The sequence below is a fragment of the Gymnoscopelus braueri genome (assembly GCF_963280865.1).
Source record: "Gymnoscopelus braueri genome assembly, chromosome: 23".
NCBI classification, from domain to species: Eukaryota; Metazoa; Chordata; class Actinopteri; order Myctophiformes; family Myctophidae; genus Gymnoscopelus; species Gymnoscopelus braueri.
The window spans coordinates 24640717-24668613 of NC_137625.1; the positions used below are offsets into that span (position 1 = coordinate 24640717).

The following is a 27897-nucleotide window of genomic DNA, read 5'->3' on the forward strand; positions in this document are numbered from 1 at the left end:
CACAGCGTTAACTATGCACAATTCTTGGTCGCACATATTAAAAGTAATAAATCTGATGCTTTGCGTGTGTGTGTGTGTGTGGTTTTACAGAGCACCTGCTAAAGCTGTCCATGGAGGAGCTGGTAGAGTTTCTGCAGGTGGCTTTGTCTAAAAACTTCTTCCTCGAGGATGATTTTGTGGTCGAGCAGTTACAGCAGTCAATGGTGGAGCTCAGGAGGGCCAAACTAGAGCTACCCGCTCCAGGTACAGCCATTTTGTGTCACACGTGCGCACACACACTCTCTCACACACACACACACACACACACACACACACACACACACACACACAGGTCTCACATGACATAGTATGTTGTCACAACCATCCAATAGTCTAATTTGTCACACAGAACACACCTGTATTCACATGCACTGCCACATACAGTAGGTCACATGAGCTGCCCAGGGTCTTTCTTGCTTTTGTTCTGTGGTATTCGTAGATATAACGTTAGTGTCTGATGACTTGCTATCTCTGTCTCTTGCTTAATTTCCTATCTCTCCCTCTTTTTTCAAATGATGTCAGCCTTCAAAAGTGTGTCTGTGAGCGATGCCCACATCCCCTCCTACAACAGTAACCGGTGGGCAAATCCAGACTGGTCTTTTCCCTCTTCATCTTGTTGTCCATCTGTCCCTCAGTCCGTCCGTCTGTCTGTCCGCCTGTCTGTCCAACAGCACTGGGGTTTAATCGTCGAAATAGTTCTCTATTAGTAGTTGTTTCTTCCTGCTAATGTTTGAACTAAGTTCAGTTCAGCGCTTCTTTCGTTTTTATATGAAGTCTTGCAATGGCTGCGTTCCCTCTTTACTTTATTTTTTCTGGTCTGGTCTGGTTTTCTTTTCGCTCACATACTCGGAAGCAAAAACGGTTAATAGCAGTCCAAAAATTGCCATCGTCACTTTTATTACTACACATGTTATTTAAGTCTACACAATAGATCTGACACATGTTCTAGAATTGAAGCACACTGTTCAAGCATTTCTGTCGTTCAGAGCCTGCACACAGCCATGACAGTAGAGATCTATATTGTCGGCCTGTTCACTGACAAGATAATGAGCCACTTTTTACAACACTGGAGGCTTCTGTTAAAGTGGCTCCTAGAGGCCCATCTTTTAACCATCTGCTGCCACAAAAGCCAGACGCCACTGAATCTGCTGGCATGAAAAGGGGATTTTTTTTTTTACTATGTCGTCACGTTTGTTAATCAGAATTATTTAGCTGACAATTTAGTTCCTGTCTTCGGGTCTCGTAGTTGGGAGTTTTGGTTCTCGACTGGTGACGTGGCATCCTGCACCCAACCCCTACTACAAACCAAATGGGCAGACATTTTAGTTTGTGGATTTAGTGCCAATAAGGTCACTTTCCTGGGTTACACACCCACAACACTTTCTTTTCCTCCAGCTGCTGTCTTCTGGCGTCACCATGGTGATCATAGAACACTCTTTCCCTTACAGTCTCCTCAACACATCCAGTGTCACCTCCTGTCTGCGTATTGTACATGTTTTTGTCAACTGTACTGTATATCATTTTGTAATGTAGTAAATTTAGTAATTAGCATAAATACATATGTATATATTTTGTATTCATTTATGCATTATTTGTCTTTCAGTGTTGGAATGGTTATATTTAAGCAATATAACTACATTTTATTAATCAAGAGGTATTTCTTTATGACAGACAGTTTGATGGAATAGAGTGAGACTCATAATTTCAGAGGCTACTCATTTGAGTGGCACTTAATTGAGCACCGCCAGCAAGCTGGGAACTAATATTAAACACAATTTCCGATTTTTGTTTTGTTTCTGTCCTTATTTCCTCGCCTGTGGAAATGTGATTCTGTTGTCATGAATGTAATTCTCCCTTATGTTTTACCTCCCTATGGCAGTGGTGTTGCATGATTCCATGTACCTGTTGTGAATTATCATCTGATGTGACCTAAAAAAAACTCAACAGTATATTAATCCATTGCTGTTCAGTTTCTATTTCTTTGTCCCACTAACCTCTGTCCTCTGTTTCAATGGACAGGTAAAGAGGAAGAGCTTCCCAAGAAGCCTCTCGGCCAGCTTCCTCCTGAGCCGGCAGCGGTCGTGGTGAACCACATGGCTAACGGTCAGAGCCACGCTCAGCCGGCCGAGCCTCCGAGAGAACCAAGCCCTCTACCGGAACGTCAGCAGCGCGATAGCCGGCCCCCGAGTCGGGCGCGCCGGGACTCCCTGGACAAGCTGAAGAAGAAGGACGCTCGCTCCAGAGGGTCGGGGGAGATCGGTGCCGCCGACCACCGGAAGCAGCCTTCCGCCTCGACCTCCGCCATCACCACCCCGGAGAGGGCGGTGACTCCGTCCCCAGTGCCTGCTCCCGTGTCGGTAGACGGAGGGAGGTCTCAGAGCCACGCCGCCGCTAACCACAACTCCAACGCGGCCTCTAGCTCCCGAAGGGACATCACGCCACGCTGGGTCAAGCCCTCTGAGACTAAGCTGGAGGCGGCCAAGAAGGCGGCGGCGCGTGAGACCCAGCTGAGCCGAGGCGCCTCGCCGGCCGGCTCCAGCCCGGACGAGTCCATGCTGCCCAATCGGCGGCCCCGATCCAGAGGCTTCGTGCCCGGCTCTGACCGTGGCTCTAACGCCTCCCAGTATGACAACGTGCCGGGCCTGCCCGAACAACAGGACTTTGAGGTCTTGGAGCTGGAGAGACCCCCTTCCAGGATGAAGACCCCTCGCAGCGAGACCTCGTTCAGCACGCCGTCCCTCCGGCAGCTCAGCCCGAGCCGCACGCCCAGCCTGGCGGGGAGCATGGTCTCCGTGGCGACGGGGCCCAGGCACTCTATCCCTCCTCCGCTGTCCCTGAACAGTCCAGCAGGGCTCCAGCCCGCCTACCCCGGCGTCCATGGCCAGTACCACACCCCTCCCCAGCAGTACTCTCCCAGCAGGCCCGCCATGATGCCCCTCTACCATCCCCCCTACGGCGTAAGTCTGGAGCACAGAGGAGAGGAGAGACACTACGCCCCGCCCTCCCGAGTTCCGACGCCTTCGGGTGTGGCGTACGGGGACAGGGCGTACGCTACCACCGAGCGGCATCCCAACAGCCTCTCCCCAGAAAAGGCCCTCATGAACAACTCGTACGCCACCTACCGCAGGCAGCCGCTAATCTCCGCCCATGAACCCCGGAACCCCCCGGGGCCCGGCCCGGAACGCGTCCTACAGCTGGAAAGCCCCAGCAGCACAACCCCCGTGTACTTGCGACAGCCCACTCGACTCACCTCTACTGCACAGGTCTACTCTCAGGCAGACTACAGGTACGAGGGGCACAGGCAGAATTACGCGCCGGAGGGGCCGGCGCCGGCCCCCGACGGACAGCCTTGGGGTCTGGAGGGCGAGTTGCCACCTCGCTCCCCGGGAGGGATGCCCCGCTCGCCCAGCTTCCAGAAGGCCCAGATGACTCCCGTCCAAGAGTTCACTTTCCCCTCGGATCCCGACGGCCTGCTTCACTACAGGACACAGTTCCAGGAGCAGACGCCCGTCATAAGGCAGCAGCACCTCCAAACGGCCCAGCTGTTTGGAGGACCACACTACAGACACGCACAGGAGGCTTTTGCCATGCAGGAGTCTATCAACCTGTGACAAGAAGAGAGAAGGCAACAGAGGGGTGAAGAGACACTGAAAAATACTGACATGTAGTCACTGACACTGTGGCAAAGGCAAGCAGTAGTCCTAGCGTTGTTAGGAGCCTTGTTTTGGTTCTGTTCTTTTGTTTCCTTGTGCTTTATGTGTGAATTACTGACCTTCTGACTGTCTCGATGCATCGTAACGTTGCAGGACACACCAGCTTCTGACGTTTTTACTGATCACTTTAAAAGAAAAATACTGACTGAAGATTTTATTTTATTTTTGGATGTGAAATCATTATACAGTATATATATATATATATACATATATAATACTGTATATATATATATACAATTTAGAGTCTGAAATGTACAGTAAATATTTTTTGGTTAATATACTGAGTTATTCGACTTCATCAATAGCAGGCGGGTGATTCTCCTGCAGACAAACTCAGTGATTTATTTTCCATTTTCTTCATTCCATCTTTATTTTTGTATGTTATGTTAATTCCAAATATCTACATTAGAGGTCATTTTTTCCTTTTGCTCATGAATATCTTATTTTTCAAAGAGAGGAAATAATGCTATGTCAAATAATATAATTAGAAAACGGTGACAACTGAAGCACTGTAAGTTATAACTCCCATTTAAATTCTAAGCACCTCCACTGTAGAGAGAGTCGTTTTTGGAGGATTGGGGATTGTTTTTCCATTGAGATTTACTCTTTGCTCAGTTTCAGTGATAATTGTTTTTTGTTTTGTTTTCTGATGTGCAATGCATTTCTCTTTACCACATGAAGTACAGTACATAGTGTATTTACTGTACATGTGTGTACCTGAGGCCAGTGAAATTATTTCACTGAAATTCCATTCCTGACTGTAGACTCGAGGACCAGTGTGCCACTTAGTGAGGACTTGTGAAATACTGGGTTTTTCGGTTTCTTTTGATGGTTTTAAATCCAGTTTCCTCTGATAACCAAGACATACTGTACATTGTATACTACACCAGTGAGTTTTCAGCACATACAGTAGTTAGTCCACAGTCAGAGAAGGGTTTAAACTGGTGTTTCAATACAATGCATCAATATTGAGTTAACTTCTCTCACCACAGTTATACTGACTGTTCAGTATTGCCACTTCCACTGAAGTCTTAATTAAATACACAGCAATCACACACGTTAGCCACATTCCATAATGTTCTGCTTGTTTTGATACAGTTTCTATCATTCTCAAACAGTATTGCTATGCTGTTCCGTACATCCCTAAGTTATGATTTTGTTATGTTAAATGACTAATTTCAATCCATTCTGATACTTTTGCCTAATAAAACGACTTGGGGTGTAAATGAATCTGTGCATCTATCATTGACTGCGTGTGCATGTGAGGTAATGTCATGTCATGCATATGTAACGTGTAGCTGTGAACATGCTCCAGATTGTACATTCCTGTAGGATTATTCTCACCCTGATTGTTTTATATTTAAGGGGCCAAGGCCATAGGGCTTTTGGTCCCTTATTTTTACTTGTATTCGCTTGGTCAACTTTTTTGCATACTCTGCCACCTAATGGACAAGAGAGGGAATATAGGGTTGATTTTTACCTACAGAAACTGACAGGGGGAAATGCAATTTCACCTCCAAATGCTGAGTAAATATAAATGTAAGAATATTTTGTACCTACAGTATATGTCAATTTAACAGCTCAAAAAAGGATCACATCTAAATTCTGTGGTTCAAGGACAGATTCATACTACCGTATGTGATTATGCCGGGCTGATTTACAATTGTTCATATGAAGAAAATAAATGGTTAGAGACTGACTTGACATTGGCACAGAGCAATATCCAGCAAATTGCAATCACACCTTGTGTTCATTCTGAAGTAAGTTAAACTTACTTATCATATTCATAGTACAATCGTTAGTTCAATCCAGGCTTGCCTGTTCATTTTATTATGAATAAGCTGTATATTATAATAATAACCATAAAATGAACAATGGAACTACATAAAAAACACAATTGGGTTTGGCCATCATTCAGTAATATCTATAATATATAACATAGGCTACAGTAGCCAGCCCAGGCACAAAGATTCATTGTGCTAAGAGTTGTCTCAATTTTTTAGCAATTGAAAAGAATCTTGAGGAAAAATCTTTCATTCTTAACAATCATCTTGTTTTGTGTGTGTGTGTGTGTGTGTGTGTGTGTGTGTGTGTGTGTGTGTCCGTCCGTCCGTCCGTCCGTCCGTCCGTCCGTCCGTCCGTGAATGGCTAATCTCCGGCACCGTTGGATCGACATCAAACTGTGCACACACTCGCTGGATGCCAGAGCAGAACATCTGCCACAATTATTTCAGATGGGCCTGTTGTTGCGCCAACAGGAGGCCGATTTTTGCTAAACACTTGTTTATATTACTTCTACAGATTTTGTCCAAACATTACGCAAATTGGTACACAGTGTCTCTATAGTCATGTGATCAAGTCGGATCCGTTTGATTTTGTTTCTGTAGTGGTCTAATGGTCTGACTTTCAGCATGTTGAAGTCCCAGTCCTCCTATAGTTCAAAGCTAACATACAAAAGAATGCTTCAACAGTACTAAGAGACATAATGCTGAGAGTGACTGAATGACGGTGTATAGTAGTCTAATGATCAGACTCAGCACCGAGATTCCATGTTCAAATCCCAGTCCTCCTATAGTTCAGTGCTGGAGTATTTCAACTTAAATTTACTAACTGAAGGTTAGCATACAAAAGAACGCTTCAACAGAACTAAGAGACAAGATTAAGCCATGAGAGACTGAGTGATAGCGTAGTGATCTCTCAGCACAGAGATTCCATGTTCAAATCCTGTTCAATGTTTGTGTGCTTTGGAATTTTCAAGGCTAAAATACAAAAGAACGCTTCAACAGTACTAAGAAACGTGTGCTGTGAGTGATGGTATTTGGACTGATGATTGAATGCTCAGCAGGTAGGCAGCCTGACATCCCTGTCACAGCCCTGTAACATGATACTGACATCATCAGTATCATGTCAATATCATGTCAGTATCCTGTCAGTATCATGTCAGTGTCAAGATACTGACGTTTCTTGTTTGAGTCCCAGACATTCTGTTGGTAAGTTTTGAAGCTATCCTATATTCAAATTGGCTTAAGGGAGGACTGGACGGCGGGCATCTGCTATTTTTGAATAGCCAACGTATAAAATATGGATAAAGGGTTAAAATTATTGTGGTGCTGTATTAACACATTTTGCTGGGGATCCCCTGGAACCCCCTAAAGGACCCCTACGGTCCATGGACCCCACTTTGAGAACCACTGGCCTATACCGCAGAATAAAATTTCTCACTAAATCCATGTACTGTAGCTTACTAACCCAGTAACCAACAAATTATAAAGAACACTTAGTTGATTATTTATCTTTTGATTGTTGACATTGTATAGTTATACACTGACTGAGCTGGCAGTGTGCCCAGTATTAACAGAGAACAGTATGATTCAAAGGTGAATGCTTTGCCAACTGAGCTACCCAAGCACACTACTGCATAACATAACGGTTGGTGTTGATTTTATTTTTCAGGGATGGATTTTGTCACCTCACTAAACCTCACATTCTATGTGATTAGTAAAGTAGCTAAGTACATTTACCCAAGTACTGTACTTCCTGTACAATTTTGAGGTATTTTTTTACTTTACTGGTGTATTTCCAATGTTCAGTACTTTTACTTCTACTCCACTACAATTATTTGAAAACTTTAGTTACTAGTTACTTTGTAGATTTTTATTTTTACAAAACATACATTAACCACTTCAGCCCTATATACATTTCAGCCATTTGAAAATAGCAGATCTGCTAGCATTGTGAGCTTGTAGATCTGCTATTTTCAAAAGATTTTTATGCATTTTAGATTTTATACATTTGAAAACTTGTGAAATGGGACATTCTGCATAATGAGTACTTTCTACTTTTGGTATTTTAAGTACATTTTGATGCCAATACTTTTGTACTTTTACTCAAGTACATTTTGAATTCCGGACTTTATCTTGTAAGGGCACAGCCACACCAAACTATGGCTGCCCGCTGATAAACTCCATGTGTGTTTGATTTAGTTCAGCTTTTCAGTTCAGTATGCTGGCAGCATTCGATAAGGGAAGTTAGAATAGAGCTATTCTTAGTTTGATGCGCTATTTTCTGTGTTTTATAATTGAAGCCACATTATTATTTTTTTTAAGTATTAATAGTAGGCTAAGAACCAGTTTCTGTAAATAAACACCCTTGAAGAGAAGACTTTCACTGCATCTTACCGATGCACCACAGTGGTTACATCTTTCCATCCAGCAGCAACTTTGCAGATTTTGTACCCAAATCCTATTTTAATGAAGTTTTTTTTTCTGTTTTGATATTTTGAACATGATTTCGGCATGATCTACTTCCTGTACTACAATGGACTACAGCCCATGTTTCCTGTAGTTCAAGTCAGACTGGCTCACTGGCCCCTCCAGCTGATGTCAATCACCTTGTTGACTGCTCTAAAGGTGTCAGTTATGAGAGATACCTTGTCTAGCAGCACCTCCACCCAAAGAGATTTCAAGAACCTTTTTACCGTGAAGGGCACCATGACACAATAACTAGAAGATATGTAAACACCATCTAACAACATCAATATTTACAGGCACAACACAAATGACTATTTACCTAATACAGGTTAAAACAAATGCATTAAGAACTAAAGAAATCCAAAACAAAACTAACAACAACAAAAAAACTCCTGTCACTCTGTTCCCTGACCACTTGGTACAGTCTGACTAGGTATTTGACAGTCTTCACAAGGTGATTGACATCAGCTGGAGGGGCCAGTGTGATCTAATATGAGAGTGATGACACTAGCGTCGACTCCCATGTAAGAATGGAATGCGGAAATGCTCGTTCTATCTCAGCCCATAGCGGCCCGCTTTGCGGAGAGATCAAAGCGTGTCATAACTCTCTCTCTCTCTATGGGTCTGAGTCAGACTTGAACTATTACAGGAATGGCTGTCCATTATAGTCCAGGAAGAACTGACATTCTGTACGATGATGTCACAGTTGCCAGGCGCGGTGGTGAATTAAAGCAGAGGTTGAGAGTTCAAAACCTCAGCCTCACAAGTTTTGTCTACGTTTGCACTGGCTCTGATACTTCACGATGAGAATATGGACAAAACATGTTCAATTATGGTTAAGCTTAGCCTTGGATCAAGACTATCATAGATTGATTTGATCAAGCCTGACATTTGACGCAAGCAAATGTCAGACTAGCTCCAAGGCTAGGTTAAGCTTTTAGGTCTAAGCTAGGTTTCCATCTGCTACAGAGGCTGAGAAATATTCTTTTAGTAAACGTTGGACAATTGTGTTAAGAAAACTCCTAGGATTTAGAAGGCATTTTTATTCGGCCTGAGATCTTTAATTCAGGTGCAAACAAACAGAGTGACTAAGGAGACCCAGTCAACGGTTCTAGAGTTTTGTCTTTATCAGAGGCTTATTAAATTGTCAAAACTTTACGAAATATCACTTCAGCAATTGGACACCAGCTTTAAAGTGCATCAGTCAGTCAGGATAAGCTCCAAAGAACTAGTTCCATGTGGGACCACGGTTGCTCCATCCAGGCCGGTAGCCATCGATCAGTCGTGAGCCTTCTCTGGTCTGTGACTCCACACAGGTTTGCGTTTCTCTATGAAAGCCCGGATACCTTCCTGACCGTCTCTGAGAGCTAGGTTGTCCACCATAACCTTAGAGGCTGTGGCGTAGGCTGCATCTCGCCCTTGTGCCATTTGTCTGATGGGCAAGAACCACATTGTCACAAAATTAAACAACAACACCTGCTTAAGTATCACTGATCATAGACAAAAACAGTTAACCAGCTCCTTATTCCAAACCAGAGCTCGCACCTTTGGAAAGTAGCTTTCCCGAGCGCAACGACAGGTCGGCTTGCCTGACACACACGCTGGGCGATGGCTAATGTCTCCTCCTCCAGACGTTCCTCTGGCACAACCTTGCTGACCAGACCATGCAGCAAAGCATCGTGGGCTGAAATTGGTGTTCCAGTTAACAGCATCTCCATTGCAACCTAGAACAATTGTGACATTTATGAGTTATGTGACAAATGTTTAACTTAACAGTATGTTACTAAATCTGGTCAAATGTCCTGTACCATTTTAAATGCTGGAGATGATGCAATTGTGACAATATGATTGTTATGCGTTTCCACACAAACCTATTTCAGTGTGAGTCACCAGAGAAGCCGAGCTGACAGACGCAGTGTTTGTGCTACGTTTATGTGAAGCTTTAATCAAAATAGCGTAAGCAGCTAAAAAAAGTACTTTAACCATACATTCTGAGCGTATGAGAGACTGAAACAGCAATGGACCGGTGGTTACAAGATGGAGTTTATCAGAGCTCTTCTAAGAGCGATACTAAAAATGATAGCTCTTTCCAAAACAAGAAAGTCTGAAGTTGGCTAGTTGAGCTGCAAATAATGTATGTTCGTTCAGTCCAGGTATGTGAAGGTGAATGACTGTATACCTTTCGAGGCACAGCTCTTCCTATAGCTACCGCTGGTGTTGAGCAGAACAGACCCACATTCACGCCTGGGGTGGCAAAGGTGGACTTCTCCGTCACCACAGCAATATCACAGCTGGCTACTAGCTGGCAACCTGCCGCCGTAGCAACACCATTCACCATGGCAATTACAGGTACCGGTATGTCTTGTATGAGGGTCATGACCTGAAAAAGAGGAAACTGCAGTGGTTAACACAGAGCAGTGGCTCTCAAAGTGCGGTCCGAGGACCCCCGGGGCTCTTTTGAGGGAGTTCCAGTTAAGATAGCATCAAAATCAGTTTAGCCACTTTAACCATATTTTATAATTTGTCTAAACAAAAATAGTCACGCTTGTAGCTATTTTCTAAAAAAAATTGAAAACATTTGAAAAATGTAGACATTTGTAAACATAAACCTCTGTTATAATATATACCTCTGTTATAGATATTTTCATATTGGGTTTTCCGGCCAAACACAATTTTCAATTTGTGGGGTCATTGACATTAAACTGACAGAAAGAGACACAAAGAGAGAGGGCAAGATTGATTGCTCTGAGACTAACCTCTGAACAGGCCTGAAACACCTGTGTGTGATAGTCTCTACCCTGGGCAGAGGTCAGCTCCTTCAGGTCATGTCCAGAGGAAAACACTGATCCCTTCGCTATGGCACATGGATTCAAATGTTAATTAGCATCCATCTATTCTTGACCCCACCACACACACACACACACACACACACACACACACACACACACACACACACACACACACACACACACTAGCAGTCATTCCACCCTTACTCCACACAAACCCCACTCAAGAGTGTCAAGTATGGACAAAATGGCCTACCTGATATGATAATGACCCTTAGGTCACTGCTGTCAACATCTGTTAGAATGTTCTCTGTTAGGGATTGCAACATGGACAAGGACAGAGCATTCCTCTTTCGTGGATTGTTGAGTATGATTCTCCTGCAAGAGAAATCTTTTAAATGTTTATGAAGTTTAGTATTACAACATTGTGTAAAACTTTTAGAGTTTGTAGAATAAATTGTCACTGCTACAGTTTAAGACAAAAAAGCAAGCCAAAGTCACCATGTAATAACACAGTCTGTCTGTACAGGTTACTGTGCAGACAAGTAGGACTGTCACGATTACAAATTTAAGTTGTTTTTTTTTATTTAACATTGGAACATATGGGGAAAAAATCAGTTTGCCTTTTAGGCTTCGTAATCAAATTGCACAGGGAAGAACTGAAATATACAAAGAAATGACAGACATTTATTAATTTTATACACCAAATAAATAGCAGAAATAGCTGATTTACAAGCTTACAACAACGAGTTGTAGATCAGCTATTTCTGCTTTTTTATGTATGAACATTTTTCAAACGATTATGACGATTATTTCAAATAATTGCGATTAGACGATTGTGCAATAATCGTGACAGCTGGCCTACAGACACGTGCTGAGCACTATGACACAGCCTAGGCACTAGGTTACTACTAAAAACACATTCAACCTTATTCCATTGTGTTGCAGCCTGACAGTGAGCGGCTCCGTCTGAACTTGTTGTGTGCATAATGAACGTGCCCCAGTCAAAGGCGTCAGCAGCTTGCTCAGTTGAACGACACCGGCCGCTCTGCACAGCAAGTTTCGAGCCATTGTTTGTCCCTGTCTTGTCAAGCCAGTAAACTGCTTTCTGTTCTGTCTGCCTGCCCTGGTGTGAACCGTGGACCCACACGTCAGGTGACAATCATAACATGTACAGAACACTTCCGGGTTGTTAACAACGCCTACCTGAGAAGCTAGCAGTATCACTAGCCCTGAGACGTGACTGTCATATTATGGCAGTCATGGATGAAGTTCGACTTGGTGTTTGCACTTTCTCCATTTACGGCCTTGTACATCTACATGAACGTTCAAATTTCAAATATAAAGTGCTTACCCCATGGCCACGGATGTTACAATTATCTACGAGCCCTCAGAAGTATCTGTATTTTCCGTAATGTTCAATAAAAAGCATTTTCATCCGATCGGTGGCCATTTTCTCCGCATTTCCTATTCTGCTTTCAACCATGTGATGTGACCCTATCGGTTGGGAGCTGTACTGCACCCTGATACATTATAACTCTATGAGAAAATGGCCACTGATCGGATTAAAATGCTTTTTATTGAACAATACGAAGATACAGATAATTTTGAGGACCCATACAGAATTGTAACATCCGTGGCCATGGCATAAGCACTTTATATTTGAAATTTTAACGTTTATGTACGAGCCAAAAAGGGAGAAAGTGCAAACACCAGGTTGTTCATCCATGACGGTCGTGACTCGTCACAGACGACGTCGTGTATCCATGGCTACTGTCTGTCTGACTGTATCACAATAACATGTTTTCTCAATTGTCTACATTTCTATTGCACAAAAACACAATGAATACTTAACAATAACTTAGGATGTAATAACATTGAACGGGACAAAGAGGGTACTGAGCACCAATTTGTAAATACAACCTATGACTACAACAACTCACTGGACCCTGGCTTTGTAGAGTAGGCATACTCTTTATACACTAGATGGCGCAACAGCTTCAACATGCTCAGCTGGATCGACAAGTTATGCGGGTCTGTCTGGTTATGCTGAATCAGAATGCACGTGTGCAGAGCGTGTATGATGTACCCACAACAACAGTGTATGCGTTTGTGTGGCCTAAAGTCGACAGCTTGACAGCTAGTCCTTATCATTGTAGCTACTTTGATAAGATTTCTGGGAGGAATTTATATGCTCGTTAACTCCTATTGGTCAGAGCTGTGTCTGGAGATCAAAGAGAGTGAACTCTGTGCGTCACCTTATTAACAGCTTATTAAGTATACCTGGCAGGCTTTTAAATAGACACCATCTATTCAAATCTATTTAATGTCACTTCTATGCTAACAAATCCATATAATAATTAAACAATAGGCCTACTTAGATTAATACATCTATCAATAGGAAAACATTCAATTCAAGTAAAAATTGCTGCCCCTCCCAATAGAATTGTCACTGCCACAGACCCACAGAAGCCTGTGTGTGTGTGTGTGTGTGTGTGTGTGTGTGTGTGTGTGTGTGTGTGTGTGTGTGTGTGTGTGTGTGTGTGTGTGTGTGTGTGTGTGTGTGTGTGTGTGTGTGTGTGTGTGTGTGTGTGTGTGTGTGTGTGTGTGTGTGTGTGTGTATACATGCGTATGTAGGCCTAATGTTAGATTTGTGTAGCCTGTGTGACCACAGCAATGCTGTTGGTAAACATGCACATTGATTCCACGGGATCTGGCAATATTCATTTTCACCTGTATTCAATATTTTATTGGGACTCGCTCGAATAAGCTTTTTCTGGTTGCTCAACTGCAGTGGTGGGAAAAGTAGGCTACTCAGTGTGTTTTGTTTTAATAATCTATACATCTACAAAGTAACAAGTAACTAAAGTTTTCAAATAATTGTAGTGGAGTAAAAAGTACAATATTTTCCTCTGAGATGTAGTGGAGTAAAAGTATTGAAAATTGGAGATACTCCATTAAAGTAAAAAATACTTCAAAATTGTACTTAAGTACATTTACTCAGTTACTTTACACCACTGCTCAACTGCAATATTCTCACACCTGAATGAAGCCAGCCCCTTTCCACTAGGGTTGGGTGGAGTTCAACCCACTCCAGTTGAACTGGACCAGAGACACTGTTCACATTACGCACAAGGAGCTCGCCATGCACAGATCTACTGGATCGCAGCAGCAGGACTGTTTTTAGATCAGTTTTTTTCTTCTTTTTAGAATAAAGGCGAATAACGCATTGTTCTTGTAGGCTACACATAATTGATGTTAATGATGTATGATCCATCGTTCGGACAGGGATGCCGTTATTGAAGAACTGTTGGGTAAGGCATTTGAGTCATTTAATAGTAAAAAAAAAATGATACTGAACGCACTGACTTACCTTTCAAATGTTTAGACATTTTAACAAAATGAGAGGTCTACTCAACTGTAACTGTAAAATTGCATATTTTCTTTAGACGTGTCATTCTTTTATCAACAGATCATCTGTTTTATCAACAGATCACGCTCGATTGAGATTAGTTGGTTCCAATCAGTATCACCACCTGTTGGAGCCGTTTCTAACCCTGAAACATGACTGTCATATATCATGACAGTCATGACGAAACTTCAACCTGGTGTTTGCACGTTCTCCGTTTTTGGCCCGTACATCTACATAAACGTTCAGATTTCAAACATGAAGTGCTTACCTATGGCCATGGATGTTAAAATTATGTACGGGCCCTCAGAAGTACCCGTATCTTCCGTATTGTTCAATAAAAAAGCAATTGGCTATCGGTGGCTATTTTCTGTCATAATGTATCATGGTGTATCTGGGTGCAATACACCTCCCAACCGATAGGGTCGCGTAGTTGAAAGCATTATGGCGAAAAGACAATGGCCACCGATTGGATTAAAATGCCTTTTATTGAACAATACGGAATATACGTGTACTTCTGTGGACCCGTAAATAATTTTAACATCCATGGCCATGGGGCAAGTACTTCATATTTGAAATCTGAACGTTAATGTAGATGTACGGGCCAAAAAGGGAGAACGTGCAAACACCAGGTTGAAGTTTCGCTATGACGGTCGTGACAGACGACCGTCGTGTGAGCCATGGCTCGAGCTGTTTTCGTCCTTTACAAACAGTATAACTCGTCTAACAGCCCTGTGTTATGACTTATGATATTCAGGGGTGACAGGAAATACAAGTATAACCTAACTAACTAGCAAAATATCGCCTACAATCTGTCAGACGAAATGGATGCACTTCATATTGTGAATGAATGGCTTTTACATCTTATTTTGAGGGAAACATCTTCCCCTGGGTTCATGACCTTGAAGCATCTTTAAGTTGAGTGTCAGTTGGAATTCACAGTTTGTGTTTGCATAACATACAGATGACAGTTATCTGGCCTCACATTTGCTGATTAGGCCCATGCAATATGTGTACGGATATTGTGCTGCTCATTGTGCCTTCTCTCCACAAAACTTAAATTAGAGCCAGTCTACAATAATACATTTATTTTATTTTACTTTTTTAAATTAAAATGAAATCAAAACTATGAAATGCCATTCTTCCTTGGTTTTCCAGACTCGAGGTTGATAAGAGATTAGATGGTTCTTCAGAGTGAGGCCAGATTCACTGCTGGGTTTCTCCAAAGACCACTCAGGAGCACTGGACTGTCCATGAGATATCCACAGGCCAGCTGACCTCTGACCCGTCAACCATGGACATCCACCTGCAGACCAACCCTCAACTCCACTTCAGAGTCAACGGAGGTGCAAACTCTAGGTCGAGTGTGAGTATGAGAAAACCGCTGAGGTTAATGATTTATTGACTTTGCATCTAGAGTCAATATTTAAGCCTCTTTCATCTCCATTTCATTAAAAGGAGATTTGATTTGCAATCAATGGTTTTGGTTGATTATTTCATATAATGATTTCTCATTATGTCTGTAACAATAATGTAATGCTTATTGTTCAGCACTGACTATAGAGTACATCACCCATGACTGAGCAGTGCATTGTTTATACAACACCAGCAGTCCTTACTGACACATAGAATTTACACAGGCTTAACAACTTAATCCTTTTGCATGCCTAGAGGATGACATTCATTCACGAATGCACAACATGAGTCGGACCGGTTAAGCTGCAGTTTTCTCGGGTCTCTCGGTGCACTCTACAATACATCATTCATTGTTACTGAAACAGTCATATATCCTATTGGTTTCGGCAGGGTGTTGTCAGGTGTCATTGTAGCTCTGAGTTATGGCTAATGTAAAGCCTTCTTTGTTGTACAGCTGTGTGTCTTGCTGAAAACAACAATTTTGGGTTGAAAATCAGTTATTTTTGACGAGTGACACAACGATGCATAAATTATCCTTAAAGCGCAACAAACCCATGTGTAGCCGTGCCTTGTCACCTGCGAGCTCTCCTGCCACCTGTTTGCCAAGTTAACCACAAAATGAAGGTCATTACCTTAAAATAGCACAAATAAGCATGCTCCATTTGTTTGCTGGCTGCTGTGTAATTGTAATAACACCAGTATGTCACCAAGTCAGCACATTGTTGTACCTTGTTCTGTCACTTTGTGCATGACATGTCATGTCATGAGTGCCTGTACGTTTGTAAGCACCTTTGCTCATAAGCTTGTAATTGCCATATTTCGTCAAAATAGGGCTTATATAAACTAATGTGATTGTAAAATAGGGATAGTGAAGGGAAGGAAAGGACTGCATGTAATGGTTCATGGTTGGCAGTGTTCGCTTTGGTGTGTCCACACAAAACACTCGGATGCAGTCTTCAGTTTAAACTTTACTTATTATATGCAGCAGCACAGTAACAGGACAGGAACATGGCAATAGTAGGGGTATGTGTGGTCTAAAGAAAGGAAATGAATGCATACAGTATAGATTTTAGGAATCATAACATAAAATACCATATCATAATTATAGAGGAAAATAGTACATTCATCATCACACAAAGGAAATAAATGCAGTAGCACATAGTCTGTTTCCCATTAACCAAACAATTAGGCTCAACACAAACATAACTTATGACTTGACTTTAACATAAAGCACATCTCTGCTGATCAACATTAAACCAAACAAATATAGCACTGAACACTCACTGATCGTCATTGACGCACACAAAAAGGAACAGGTTTGGGTCTGGAGTAAGTCAGTTTAGGCTTCCTCCTAATGTGTGGAAAGTCAGACTGAGAATTCTTAGCCTCTGAGGCAGCACACCTGTTCTAATCAGTTGATTATTATCATAAACCTCAGCTGGTACATAACTAGTTGAGTGTGGTATCAATTGGCACTCCACTGTGCTCTTGAGGGCCTTTGCAACAGTGATAATGACATCACTGGAGGTTGGGGTGGGGGGTACCTATTTCCTTCAGTGGGTTCTATTTAGATAGGTGGACTAAGCTCGACCTGCTTTGAGAAATACCTCAGGTTACTGTGTAATAATCAATAGTCACCCAGCAGCCTTGACGGCCGGCATCACGGCACTGCTGTTACTGGATACCCCATTGTGTTGTGTTCTGAGGCTGTGCTGTGTGAAGGACAGGTAGCAATGTGGGTTAGGCATTAAGATGGAGAGAGGGGTTGAGGAGGGAGGGGCATTCGAGGTTTAGCCCCCCTCTCTTAGGAGAGAGAGGGGGCATTTGAGCCAAAGACAGGGTGGGTAGAGAGAGACGTTTGGGCTGGGTTGCAGAAACAAACAGCCCTGTGTTCTGTCTGTGTCACACACACACACACACACACACACACACACACACACACACACACACACACACACACACACACACACACACACACACACACACACACACACACACACCTACAGTACTGAGAAAGTCAGCTCAATGGTTTGAAACAGGTTTTTCAGCAAGCCTGTGAATAGAAAAGGTAATGGAAACGCACCCTGTGCCTTTCATTATCTAATGAGGGGAAGAAAATGAACAAGATCTATTCCTGCAGCCCAACACAACTAATTATGTTAATCAATACTGATGAGGATGAGGATAATCTACTGCCATGTTCACACTTGGTGGTCTCACCATATATTCCTATTTTTATACTTGTATTTACTTGTTGCATCCTCTTATATTTTATACTTTTTTTTAAATCTCCCTGCATATGTTTTTTCACAAAAAATGTCAAACAGATTCTGAAATTAAACAATGGAGTTTTTGCAGATAGGTAAATGAAAGTAATAATAACTTGGGTGTGTTACTGCGTATCAGCATGGACACCTCCCGTATAGATAACTTCATGCTGGCACACAGAAACACCTAAACGAAACACACCCAGAATTACGTGTATGAGTAAGTGACAAAAATGAATCCTTCTTGACTCTTGAGTTAACCCATTAAGACCTGAGGCCGATTCTACAAAATGTCTTCTAAATCCTAACTGTATTCTGAAAAAAATCTGAATTTCTATATCAGTGGTTCTCGAAATGTTTCATGTCAAGGACCCCCAAAATGACACCCATCTCAAAATATTTTGTTCCAGAGACCCCCCAGAAGCAAAGATTTGAGTAAAAATTTTCGATTGAAAAGAATATATATATATACAAAGATTTGCACAAATTTTAACAATTTTTCAAAAATAGCAGATCTATAAGCTCATATGAGCTCATATGAGCTATGAGCTTGTATATCTGCTATTTTTGACTAGCTTAAGTATAAAATGATGGTTATAGCTCACATCTAAATTGACACAGATGCGTTCCCGGATTGAATGGGTTAATCAAAAGCTGTGTTTACCCCTGTTTAGGAGTGACAAAGGTCCATTGGGTGTGAAGTAGTTCTAAACTCTTGCTTTTTAATTGCCACTGATAGGAAGATGAGGCACTGCAGTTCCTGAGTCAAGAGGAGCAGGAGTGCATCCAGTTCTTTGAGGAGACCATTGACTCACTGGAGGAGAGTCTGAACGAGGAGGAGAGATCAGTACAAGAAACGGTACTTGCCCAGACGAGTAGCAAGGCGGATGGACCGACCTCTTTTCCTGCTGAATCTAGTCCCATCCCAGGTTCTAGTTCCGTTTCCAGCCCCGGTCCCAGCTTTCTGCCACCTATGGCAGACAGACATATGAGTCCCAAAGACCAGGACATTATAGACCTGGTCCAACCAGAGCCGGACCTGGTCCAGACCAAAGGGCCTGCCTTTGTTCCCACAATGCCAGGTACTGCTGAACCCAGCCTAAGTCAGCCTCTATTTTCTCAATGCATAAAAAACTGCATGACATATGTTGTTTTTGCCCAGATATTATTGAATGTTCGAGGAGTTAATGTTTAAAATGTGACTTTCTCCTAGATTTCCAGAGTATGGTGAGACATCCTGACAGTCACTTTGAGGTGAGGTCTAAACGTGATCTGATGGACACGTTGCCTTCGGAGTACAACCCCCCCCTACCCAATAGCAGCTACGCGCCAGATAGCCTTTCTTACCACCCGCCTGGCAGTGTCCCCACTCCAGTCATGATCGCCCAGAAGATAGCTGAGAACCAGGGAAGTGGACCCACTAATTTGCACCCCTCAGCCATTCTCCGCCGTCGGAGCTCGGACTTCGATAAATCATCAAGCTGCATTGATCACCCCTCTAAACAGGGCCCACCTACCTTCACCAAGCCCAGCCGGTTCCCCAGCAACATCAGTGTGATGCTTGGTAGCAAGGAGTCCCACAATCAATCACTGGCTAACGTGAACATCCATGAGAGGCGGGAACAGATGCTCTCCAACCTGACAGGGACGTGTCACCCTCTGGAAGAGGACGTGTCTCCGGAGAAGGGTCGGAACGTTCCCACTCGCAGCGTGTCTTTCAGGGATCCCACTCCAGGCAAGTCCAGGATGGAGGCACTATCTAAGCTGGGACTGAACAGAAACCGTGCCATGTCAGTGGTAGACAGTGGTACCACCCCCATCTTCTCCACCACAGATACAGGAACCAGCTTGAATTCCCCAATTCCAGCCATTCCCACCCCACCTCCAAGCCAGACTATTGCTGAGACGAGACCAGAAACGGTGCTACCTGATCCCATCAGCAGTCCTGGTGATAAAACCATCAAGGCAAACCCCTCACCTCCGACAACAGTCACTCAAAGCACCTACCATCCACCTCCGGCTGAAAGCTGGCCTCCACCGCCGCCTGAAGTGGCCTCATTGGACTTCAACACCTACGGAGGGAAAACCATCGAGGTGAATCCCTCTGCATCGAACAAGAGTGAGCCTTCAGTCACTGCAGGCAGCCATGACAGCATGGCCCACCCATCGGTAATGGCCACTCCCAGTGACTTTAACAGTTATGGAGGAAAGTCCAAGGTAATGACCCCTACCACCCCTACCACTGCCCCTGCCCCTGTATCCATAACCAGGAGTGACCTCCCAGACATCCTCAGCTCTCACATTGACAAGAGCAGAGTTCCATCATCACCAACCACTGCCCAAGTCAAACCAGAAATGCTACCCTACGAGCTCAACAGTTATGGAGGGAAGACACGGAGCATAACGCCCTCCCGCAGCTCAAATCCCACTTCACACAGCCTAGGAAGGACCCCCAAAGCTCCTGCCCCCAGCCCTGCCCCAAGACCTAACCGCTCCTTCCATGGCCCTCTCAGCCCCCAGAAAGCAGCGGGGCGGCCGCCTTCCCCAGAGCCCAGACGAAGGTCCGTCTCCAAACCAGCGGCGTTCCGCTCACAGGGCATCACTGTGCAATTCTCTGGACGCGGAGCAACAGACGAGTCACGCAGAGAAGCCCTAAGAAAACTGGGGCTACTGAAAGATACTTGCTAACTGTGGAAGTCTGCACTCCCCTCTCCTGTAGAGCCTGAATCTCCTGAGTCTGGTTGCTGGCGTCTGGGAAGTTTCCGTGTGTGTGTGCGTGCGTGCGTGTGTGTGTGCGTGTGTGTACACGAGGCGTGGTGGGAGGAGAGACCTACATTTAGAGAGGAATGGAGCCGGATCTTATTTGACACTAACACAGCCAGTTCTTAGTTCCTGGCCAACAGAGAACGTGGACAAACGAGTATGACATGGTTTGGTTGCTGTACACACACACTGGGCTCTCTCCAACTGTCTTGGCATGGTGACAAAAGCTACACACTGTTGGCAAAGGAGCTAAAACAACTGGGGCCCTATTTTCGCCGGTGCCTTACCCATTATTCCTAAACTTCTTTGCCATTTTCTTTACTATTTTAAAAAACATTTTCAAATAGTTCAACTAGCCGATCTACAAGCTCACAACGTGTCGATGTAGATCGGCTAGTTGAACTATTTGAAAATGTTTTAAAAAATGGGTAAGGCACCTGCGAAAATAGGGCCCCTGGAATGAAAACTGATTTACTTCCTCTCCAATTTATTCTATATACTGTACATATATATATATATGTATGTACAGTGTATATATATATGTATATACAGTATGTATGCATTATCATATCACTTTAATAGGACCTGTTGACAAGGTGAAATTAAGTACGTAAACAGGCTGTGAAGTCTATTATATATTTGTTACATGAAAGGCCTCTTCTTTATTTGTATCGTCAGTTGTTCACTGACTTGGGCATTGTTGGTTTGAAGGGCATTGTTGTCAGCAGCTACGAGGTTGTATTTTTTGTGTATTTTGTGTCACAGCTGTTCAGTGCTTTAGGAGAAAGAACAGTTGTGAAGGCACTTTTCTAGAAAGCATGAAACATTTACGTGATATGGTAATCATAAAGAGGTATGTGCTTTCTTATACACACTGTGACTTTACGTGATTGTCCGATGAAGGACACATCAAATGATGAGATAGTTTACAACAATGATAGTGAGTTATTAATTGTACAGGAATATAACTTTTGTTTCCGAACAGAATTCAGTGTCCTAGAATGACACAGATATAATGCTAAGTTAGTTAAAAGAGCTCAGTCTGGAGTTTCTTGGAAGGAGCGCAAGGCTGAACTGTGATAACTACAGAGTTGGCTGAAGGATATTTATACTTCGTGCCCAAGCCTCCCACACCAAACCACAGACTGCGGAATGACTTGTGGGTATGACTTTTACTTTTACTACTTTTACTATACAGATGGAATATGGGAGATGAGGAAAAACTGAAAAACTCTGTAATGACGGGTGAGCACAGGCATTGTACAACACACAAACACTAAAACCACAAGAGTTTAGAAATACACATGAAGATACTCTTTTTTTTTTGTTGGCACTGTTGACTACGCTGTTCATGCATTGAAGCGTGCTATTTAACTGTCATCATAAACTCTGCCTGTTGTTCACTTGCTTGTATAAAACCCTGTGAGTGTGTTTCTGTTTAAACACATTTATGTGTACTTGTGTTAGACCATGTGCATTTGTCTTTTGGTTTTAGCCAGACTCCGGCCTCTGTAGGTATTCTACAGTAACTTTTGAAGTATCTTTTGTTTCACATGACTGTGTTACATGTCAGTATGATTTTGTGTGTGTGTGTTAGAAGACAATGTGCATTAGTCTTCTGGTTTTAGCCAGACTCCGGCCTCTGTAGGTATTCTACAGTAACTTTTGAAGTATCTTTTGTATCAGTAAGAATTTGTGTGTGTGTGTGTGTGTGTGTGTGTTAGAATACAAGGTGCATTAGTCTTGTGGTTTTAGCCAGACTCCGGCCTCTGTAGGTATTCTACAGTAACTTTTGAAGTATCTTTTGTATCACATGACTGTGTTACATGTCAGTATGATTTTGTGCGTGTGTGTGCGTGTGTCTTTTGTTTACAAACTCCGGTTTTTGTAGTTAATCTACAGTAATTTTGAAGTATCCAGTGATGGACACATACAGTATAAATACAAACTCACAGGGAAATGTATCCACACAACTAGACCCATGCAGGATGAGACAAGATGTATCTTTGACATGAATGACATAAGATTAATCACTTAACAAAACTTGCCATCATACAATAGCCTGGTAACCCGTTTTGTTTTCTTAATTCTTAACACCCATTATAAATGTACTCTCCTAAATCCATCTGTTAAATATTGATCAGTAATTAAAGAGAAAACTACTCCTTTCTAATTTGACTTGTTATTTTTCACTTGACTATGGAATGCAAACAATGTGTAGATTATGTTTAATGATTCACCAAGCTGGGGAAATATTACTCCGAAGCTGCAACAACAAAAACGATTACCTGACCAGCTTTTCTCTGTGGTGAAAAATGGTTCGAAAGATCCTCTAGCTTTCTACTTTCAAAATATAATTTTAAATTAGGAAGACACAGAATTGTATTGTAAGCTGACATCAGTGTATGGGCACGACAGGTCTGCTATGACTGTCCCCATCTATTTAAAGCTTACTACTTGGCTACACATGCAGGCTTCATTTCGACATAGCTACTTATAGTGGCCTTGGGTTGCAACGACCACCACCTCTCCTTTCATAGAAGCATACTGTAGTCCAGAATAGAATAAAGACCATTTCAGAATGGGTGGGGTGGGATGGGGGACAAGGGAGAGTTTGAGGATATGTGAGACATATTCTGGGAATGAGCGAGGGCAACTGATGCTATAGTAAGTTATTCAAGATTTCTCAAGCGTGTCGAGTATACTCCATAGTGCATGTTAACTGTACTTCATACTTGTTGTTTGAGACACTCAGACAGGAAGTGAGGAAATTAGGATGTTTGGGGCCATGTAATTACATAGAAACAGACACACCCTCTTGATTGCTCACAAGGGCACAGAAGTTACAACCCCCGCCCCCCCTGTAGATCTCTGCTGTTGCATACATGATATGAAATGTGATTTCTGTGACCGGGGTGGTTTGATCAAATGAAATGTTAGTTTCCGCGACCGGGTGGTTTACCAGGCTACATGATAAAGGCATTGATGCCCGTTTTCTCAACTCAGTTGTATATTTAATAACCTAATATCCTACTGTATGTGAGCGTGAAAACACAAAACCAAAAGAAGGTTTGGTTGCACAGTGGGGCAAAATATGACATGTGGACTGTTGCATTTTAAAAAACACAGACACAAAGTATAGACTAAAGTCACCATTGGACACTTTACTACAACATAGGCAGAGATTGGCTTACAGAGCTGGTGCAGAAAAGGCCCATGCAACAGAACACAGAGTATATCTATCCATAGGTTTAACAGACGAAAATAATCAAACAGGATATAGTCACTGCCCTCACTAAACTAAACATGACTCTCAGACACACAGATAAGGATCTTATGCACTTTTACCACGTTATAACACAAATCCAAATCAACAAAAAAAAAACTGTATATTGCCCAAAATATTTGATGCGCCCTAATGTGAAACCAAGTAATCTAAAGGGCTAAATGCTGAAAAAATAAATGAATACGTTTCTCCAGTTATATATTATATTTTCATGAAACACAGGTAGGTTGACATGGGTCTGCTGACTGCTTCACCCAGGACAGGGTTGTCACCAGAGTTAGAAGTTCCAATGGGGCCAGGAGTGGTAATCCATTCCGCCTTCCTCCATACCGCCCCATGACCTTGACCTTCAGTGGACGACCCTATCAGAACCTTCTCATCCTCCTTATGGCCAACTTTACACTTAAAACGTATGGCCACGTCACTCATTGAAAAACTGATTTTCACCTTAAAATGTTATGAATATTTTCAGCAAGCTCCGTGGTCATACGACAAAGTATAAATGACCGCCTCAGCGCTGCCTTTTCAACGGTGTGTGATTTAACTAGATAGAGAAAAGAAGTCTGCACAACAACAGATGAGTTTCCAGCAGTGTGAGAGTCAAAAATCACTAGGGATGTCAAGTACCCTTTATCCCCTACTACCCTTTCTCTCACACTCACACACACACACACACACACACACACACACTCACAGTTCATTCCTTCACTTAACTCTGTGATCGAACATGAGAAACCATTCCACATCCTTATGCTATGCACGCTTGAGGACTGGTGACGGTAAATCCCGATGCCTCTCTCCCTGCCTGACTGCCTGCCTGCCTGCATGCCTGTCTATCCGTCACTCAGTATCCGGCGGGGCAACTGTTTGCTGATCTTTGTACTGTAGTTTGTTCTACGGTCCAGACAGGTGATGTGTTTTGCTTGTGTGCTACTGTGCTGGAATCATCTCAGGCAACAGACAAAAGAAAAGGGTCTGTCTGTCTGTCTGTCTGAGCCTCTTCGCTATGGGTGAGGGGATGCCCCCGCTCCCTTCTCCTCCTCTTTCTCCTGCCACGGGGAGGGGGACAGATAGGTGCGAGGGACTGCACTGGCATCGGTGTGGGCATCTGGTGGACTCGTTCCCCATTCAGATGAGACCGGTCCCCCCTCCACTCTTTCGTTCTCTCTCTCTCTCTCTCTCTCTCTCTCTTTCTCACGCACGCCCTGGGCCAGTCTCCGGTCAGCGTCTCCTGGAGGAAAGAGCAGGATGTTACTGCAGAGAGGAAGCCTTCCTAAGCACTACTCCTTATGTCCTATATCAATTCACATCCCCTTCTCTGAATTGTGTTTAACCGATTAAGATCAATTTGAACTCAAATCTTTGCTTGGTCTATCTTGGTCCATGGACAAATACATATCATTTTAGGTGGTCCTTGACATGAAAAAAAGTTTGAGAACCATATTATTATAGCAACATAAAAAAACGTTTGTAGAATCCCCAGAAGCAAAGATTTGAGTTTTAAAAAAATCCCTTTAAAAAACATATATTCAAAAGATTTGCACACATTTTCACGATTTAAAAAATATATATTTATGGCAGATCTACAAGCTCGTAGTGCGGCACTCAGTGCCACTCAGTGCCACAACTACGAGCTTGTAGATCTGCAATTTTTTTATAGCCCCAAAGTATAAAATAATGGTTATAGCTAAACATCTAAAATGACACAGTATGTGTTCCCGGATTGAATGGGTTAAAGTGATGTTGAACTCTTGGTTGAAGCTGGGGTTGTAAAGCTAACTAACCACCATACCAAGTCCAAATATTGTCGTTTGTAGATCTTTATTGCTTCTGTGCTATGATCGGGTGACCAGAAGAAGCCATTTCATTCAATCTCATCACGTGTTAAAACCGGTTTCAAAAATCACACTTTAAAGGAGAATTCCGGACATTTTAAGTGTTATCTTTGATGTGTCGTTACTCACCTACCGACGTAAAAAGTGGCATTGTTTTTTTCCAGAGATTCCCCTGTCGTAATTTTTTCAACCCCCTCCGTTGTCATAATGGGAGCGCGTGGCTTAGGGAAAGTCGTCTATTATAACCGATGCAAAGTTATTTTATTCTCTACTACTACTCATTGTAGAGTCTCATGATAGTCAAACATGCGCTGAAAGTTCCTGAGAGGCTACCGGTAACGCCGAACGATTTAACACTGGTTGCTTGTTTCTTTCCAGAACCTGGCAACTTGGTGTTGCCAGGTAGAGAAACAAGCAACCAGTGTTAAATCGTTCGGCGTTACCGGGTTGAAAAAATTACGACAGGGGAATCTCTGGAAAAAAACAATGCCACTTTTTACGTCGGTAGGTGAGTAACGACACATCAAAGATAACACTTAAAATGTCCGGAATTCTCCTTTAAGCAAATAAACAATGGAAACAAATTGGACTGGAAAAAAAAGTCATGTTACTGAATTTTGTGAAGGTGAAATGTCTGTCTTCGTTACCCTTGATGGAGGTACTCTAGTGCAACAAAATAAATGAATGGGTCACCATCACCAATATCACCGATGCCAGTAGACAAAATAGGCAACAAATAAAGTACCAGGACTCTTCCTGAACACACACCGTACTGAATGGATTCTTCCATATAGAAACAAGAAAGACATACAAGCTGGTTTCAATGTAAAGAAAATAGAAATTTCAACTTTATTTCCAACTTTTTTTTATATATATATTTTCCCCCAGTGTTTTTTCCAAGAAAATTTCATCTCACATGAAATGCTTAGCACCTGCAAAGCAGAACACATTTAAGTTAAAACAAATTAGCACACACACAAGAAATGAAGTGGGTGTCCTCCACAAACAAATATTTCAAATCACTATCTGAACTCTTTCCCTACCACCCGGTGCCTTCACATTACAGTCTTTAGTGGGGCTTTGAATATGCACGCACGCACACACACACACACTACGACTTGGTCAGATGAAAGTTCTTTGTGTCAAACACGGGTTCACTTTATTTTGCTGACCCTAGCCAGCTCTTCTTTGCCGCTTTATTGTCTCTCTTTCTTGTCTTGTCTGTCTTGTCTCTCTTGTCTGTCTTGCTTCTTATGTCTTTCATCTCTTGCCTGCTTTTCATCAAGTATTCTGTTCAGAGAGACACCAATGCTGGAGAGTTAATGGGCATTCTACTTGGTGCCTGTACTCATTTAACGCATCATTATGTGTTTTGCATGTGTCTTCCTGTGTGGCCCCCGGGCTGAAGGTGTGAGGCAGGGAGGCTCACCTTCCTCCCGTTTTGAAGATGAGGTCAGCATTGGGAGCACCCTTCGGATGCTGGTAGCGAGGTCTGCGCTCCCGGTTAGTGTTAGCCTGCGCTGGACGCTGGGCCAGAGACTGCATCATCTCTGTAACACACACACAAAACCACAATAGAAACCACATTTTCATCCCATTTGTTAACTTCTTTTCTCCCTTGACAATACTCCCAGAGGCCCATCAGTGTTTTCACTTGATGTCAAAACAGCCCTCATGCTGCGTTCATTGCCGACACTAGCCTGGAAACCAGACCAATCTGCCGGTGCAAAAAAATGTTTAAGCCCTCGGCAGATTAGTCTGGCCCCGCTCGGTTGTGACTGGATTTCGCTTTTTTAATACGCCCCATGGAAATGCAGGTTCCACACAGAGATTACAGACTTATATCTACGCAGTGATAATAGTCTGGCCATGCCAGGCTACTGCTTGATGGGCTTTAGCTTGTTTCAGTGCTCCAATAATACAATGAAGCTCCAATATCCTAATTTTTTGTTTCACCATTTCCCTGTGCTTTTAAACCCTACTCTCATAGTGTGGCAAGGGAAGAATTTGGTTTAATTCCACTGGACATGTAGTGCTATGCAGAACAACGGACAATCGCCCCGGCTACTGTACCCGACATCAAATTGGTAACCCATTACAGATTTTTGTGTAATTGAAAAGGGTGTTAAGTAA

At 42.9% G+C, this 27897-nt stretch overlaps 4 protein-coding genes across 9 annotated transcripts in view; 2 read left to right on the forward strand and 2 right to left on the reverse strand.

The window, feature by feature from the left end:
- The window catches only part of usp6nl (USP6 N-terminal like), a 71466-nt gene extending 66484 nt beyond the window's left edge, over window positions 1-4982 (forward strand). For both annotated transcript variants that reach the window (XM_080421550.1, XM_080421549.1), the window contains 2 exons: window positions 91-243; window positions 2059-4982. In XM_080421550.1, coding sequence (XP_080277676.1) covers window positions 91-243; window positions 2059-3650 — 1745 coding nt within the window. In that variant the 3' untranslated portion in view covers window positions 3651-4982. The remainder of the gene's footprint in view (window positions 1-90; window positions 244-2058) is intronic.
- Window positions 4983-7556: 2574 nt separating this feature from the next.
- echdc3 (enoyl CoA hydratase domain containing 3) lies at window positions 7557-11919 on the reverse strand. The gene is made up of 6 exons (XM_080421073.1): window positions 11717-11919; window positions 11045-11166; window positions 10759-10856; window positions 10182-10382; window positions 9548-9726; window positions 7557-9434 (listed from the first exon to the last, which is right to left on the reverse strand). Exons 1-6 carry the CDS (start codon window positions 11857-11859, stop codon window positions 9281-9283), a joined length of 897 nt encoding a protein of 298 aa, XP_080277199.1. The 5' UTR covers window positions 11860-11919; the 3' UTR covers window positions 7557-9280.
- A 1993-nt stretch (window positions 11920-13912) lies between these two features.
- proser2 (proline and serine rich 2) lies at window positions 13913-22816 on the forward strand. 2 transcript variants are annotated; one of them, XR_013932664.1, is made up of 5 exons: window positions 13913-14102; window positions 15356-15563; window positions 18620-18962; window positions 19094-22291; window positions 22419-22816. XR_013932664.1 is itself a non-coding variant. In XM_080421724.1 (4 exons), exons 2-4 carry the CDS (start codon window positions 15492-15494, stop codon window positions 20566-20568), a joined length of 1890 nt encoding a protein of 629 aa, XP_080277850.1. In that variant the 5' UTR covers window positions 13913-14102; window positions 15356-15491; the 3' UTR covers window positions 20569-22816. The 2 variants fall into 2 exon arrangements, 1 of the variants encoding a protein (XP_080277850.1); XM_080421724.1 differs by having other exon boundaries at window positions 19094-22816.
- Window positions 22817-23780: 964 nt separating this feature from the next.
- The window catches only part of upf2 (UPF2 regulator of nonsense mediated mRNA decay), a 24517-nt gene continuing 20400 nt past the window's right edge, over window positions 23781-27897 (reverse strand). Inside the window, exons 21-22 of one of the 4 annotated variants that reach the window (XM_080420772.1) lie at window positions 27194-27314; window positions 23781-25157 (exon numbers count right to left, since the gene is read on the reverse strand). In XM_080420772.1, coding sequence (XP_080276898.1) covers window positions 25151-25157; window positions 27194-27314 — 128 coding nt within the window. In that variant the 3' untranslated portion in view covers window positions 23781-25150. Of the gene's footprint in view, window positions 25161-26212; window positions 27315-27897 lie in introns of those variants that run through there. The other 3 variants (XM_080420771.1, XM_080420770.1, XM_080420773.1) reach the window with 3 other exon arrangements.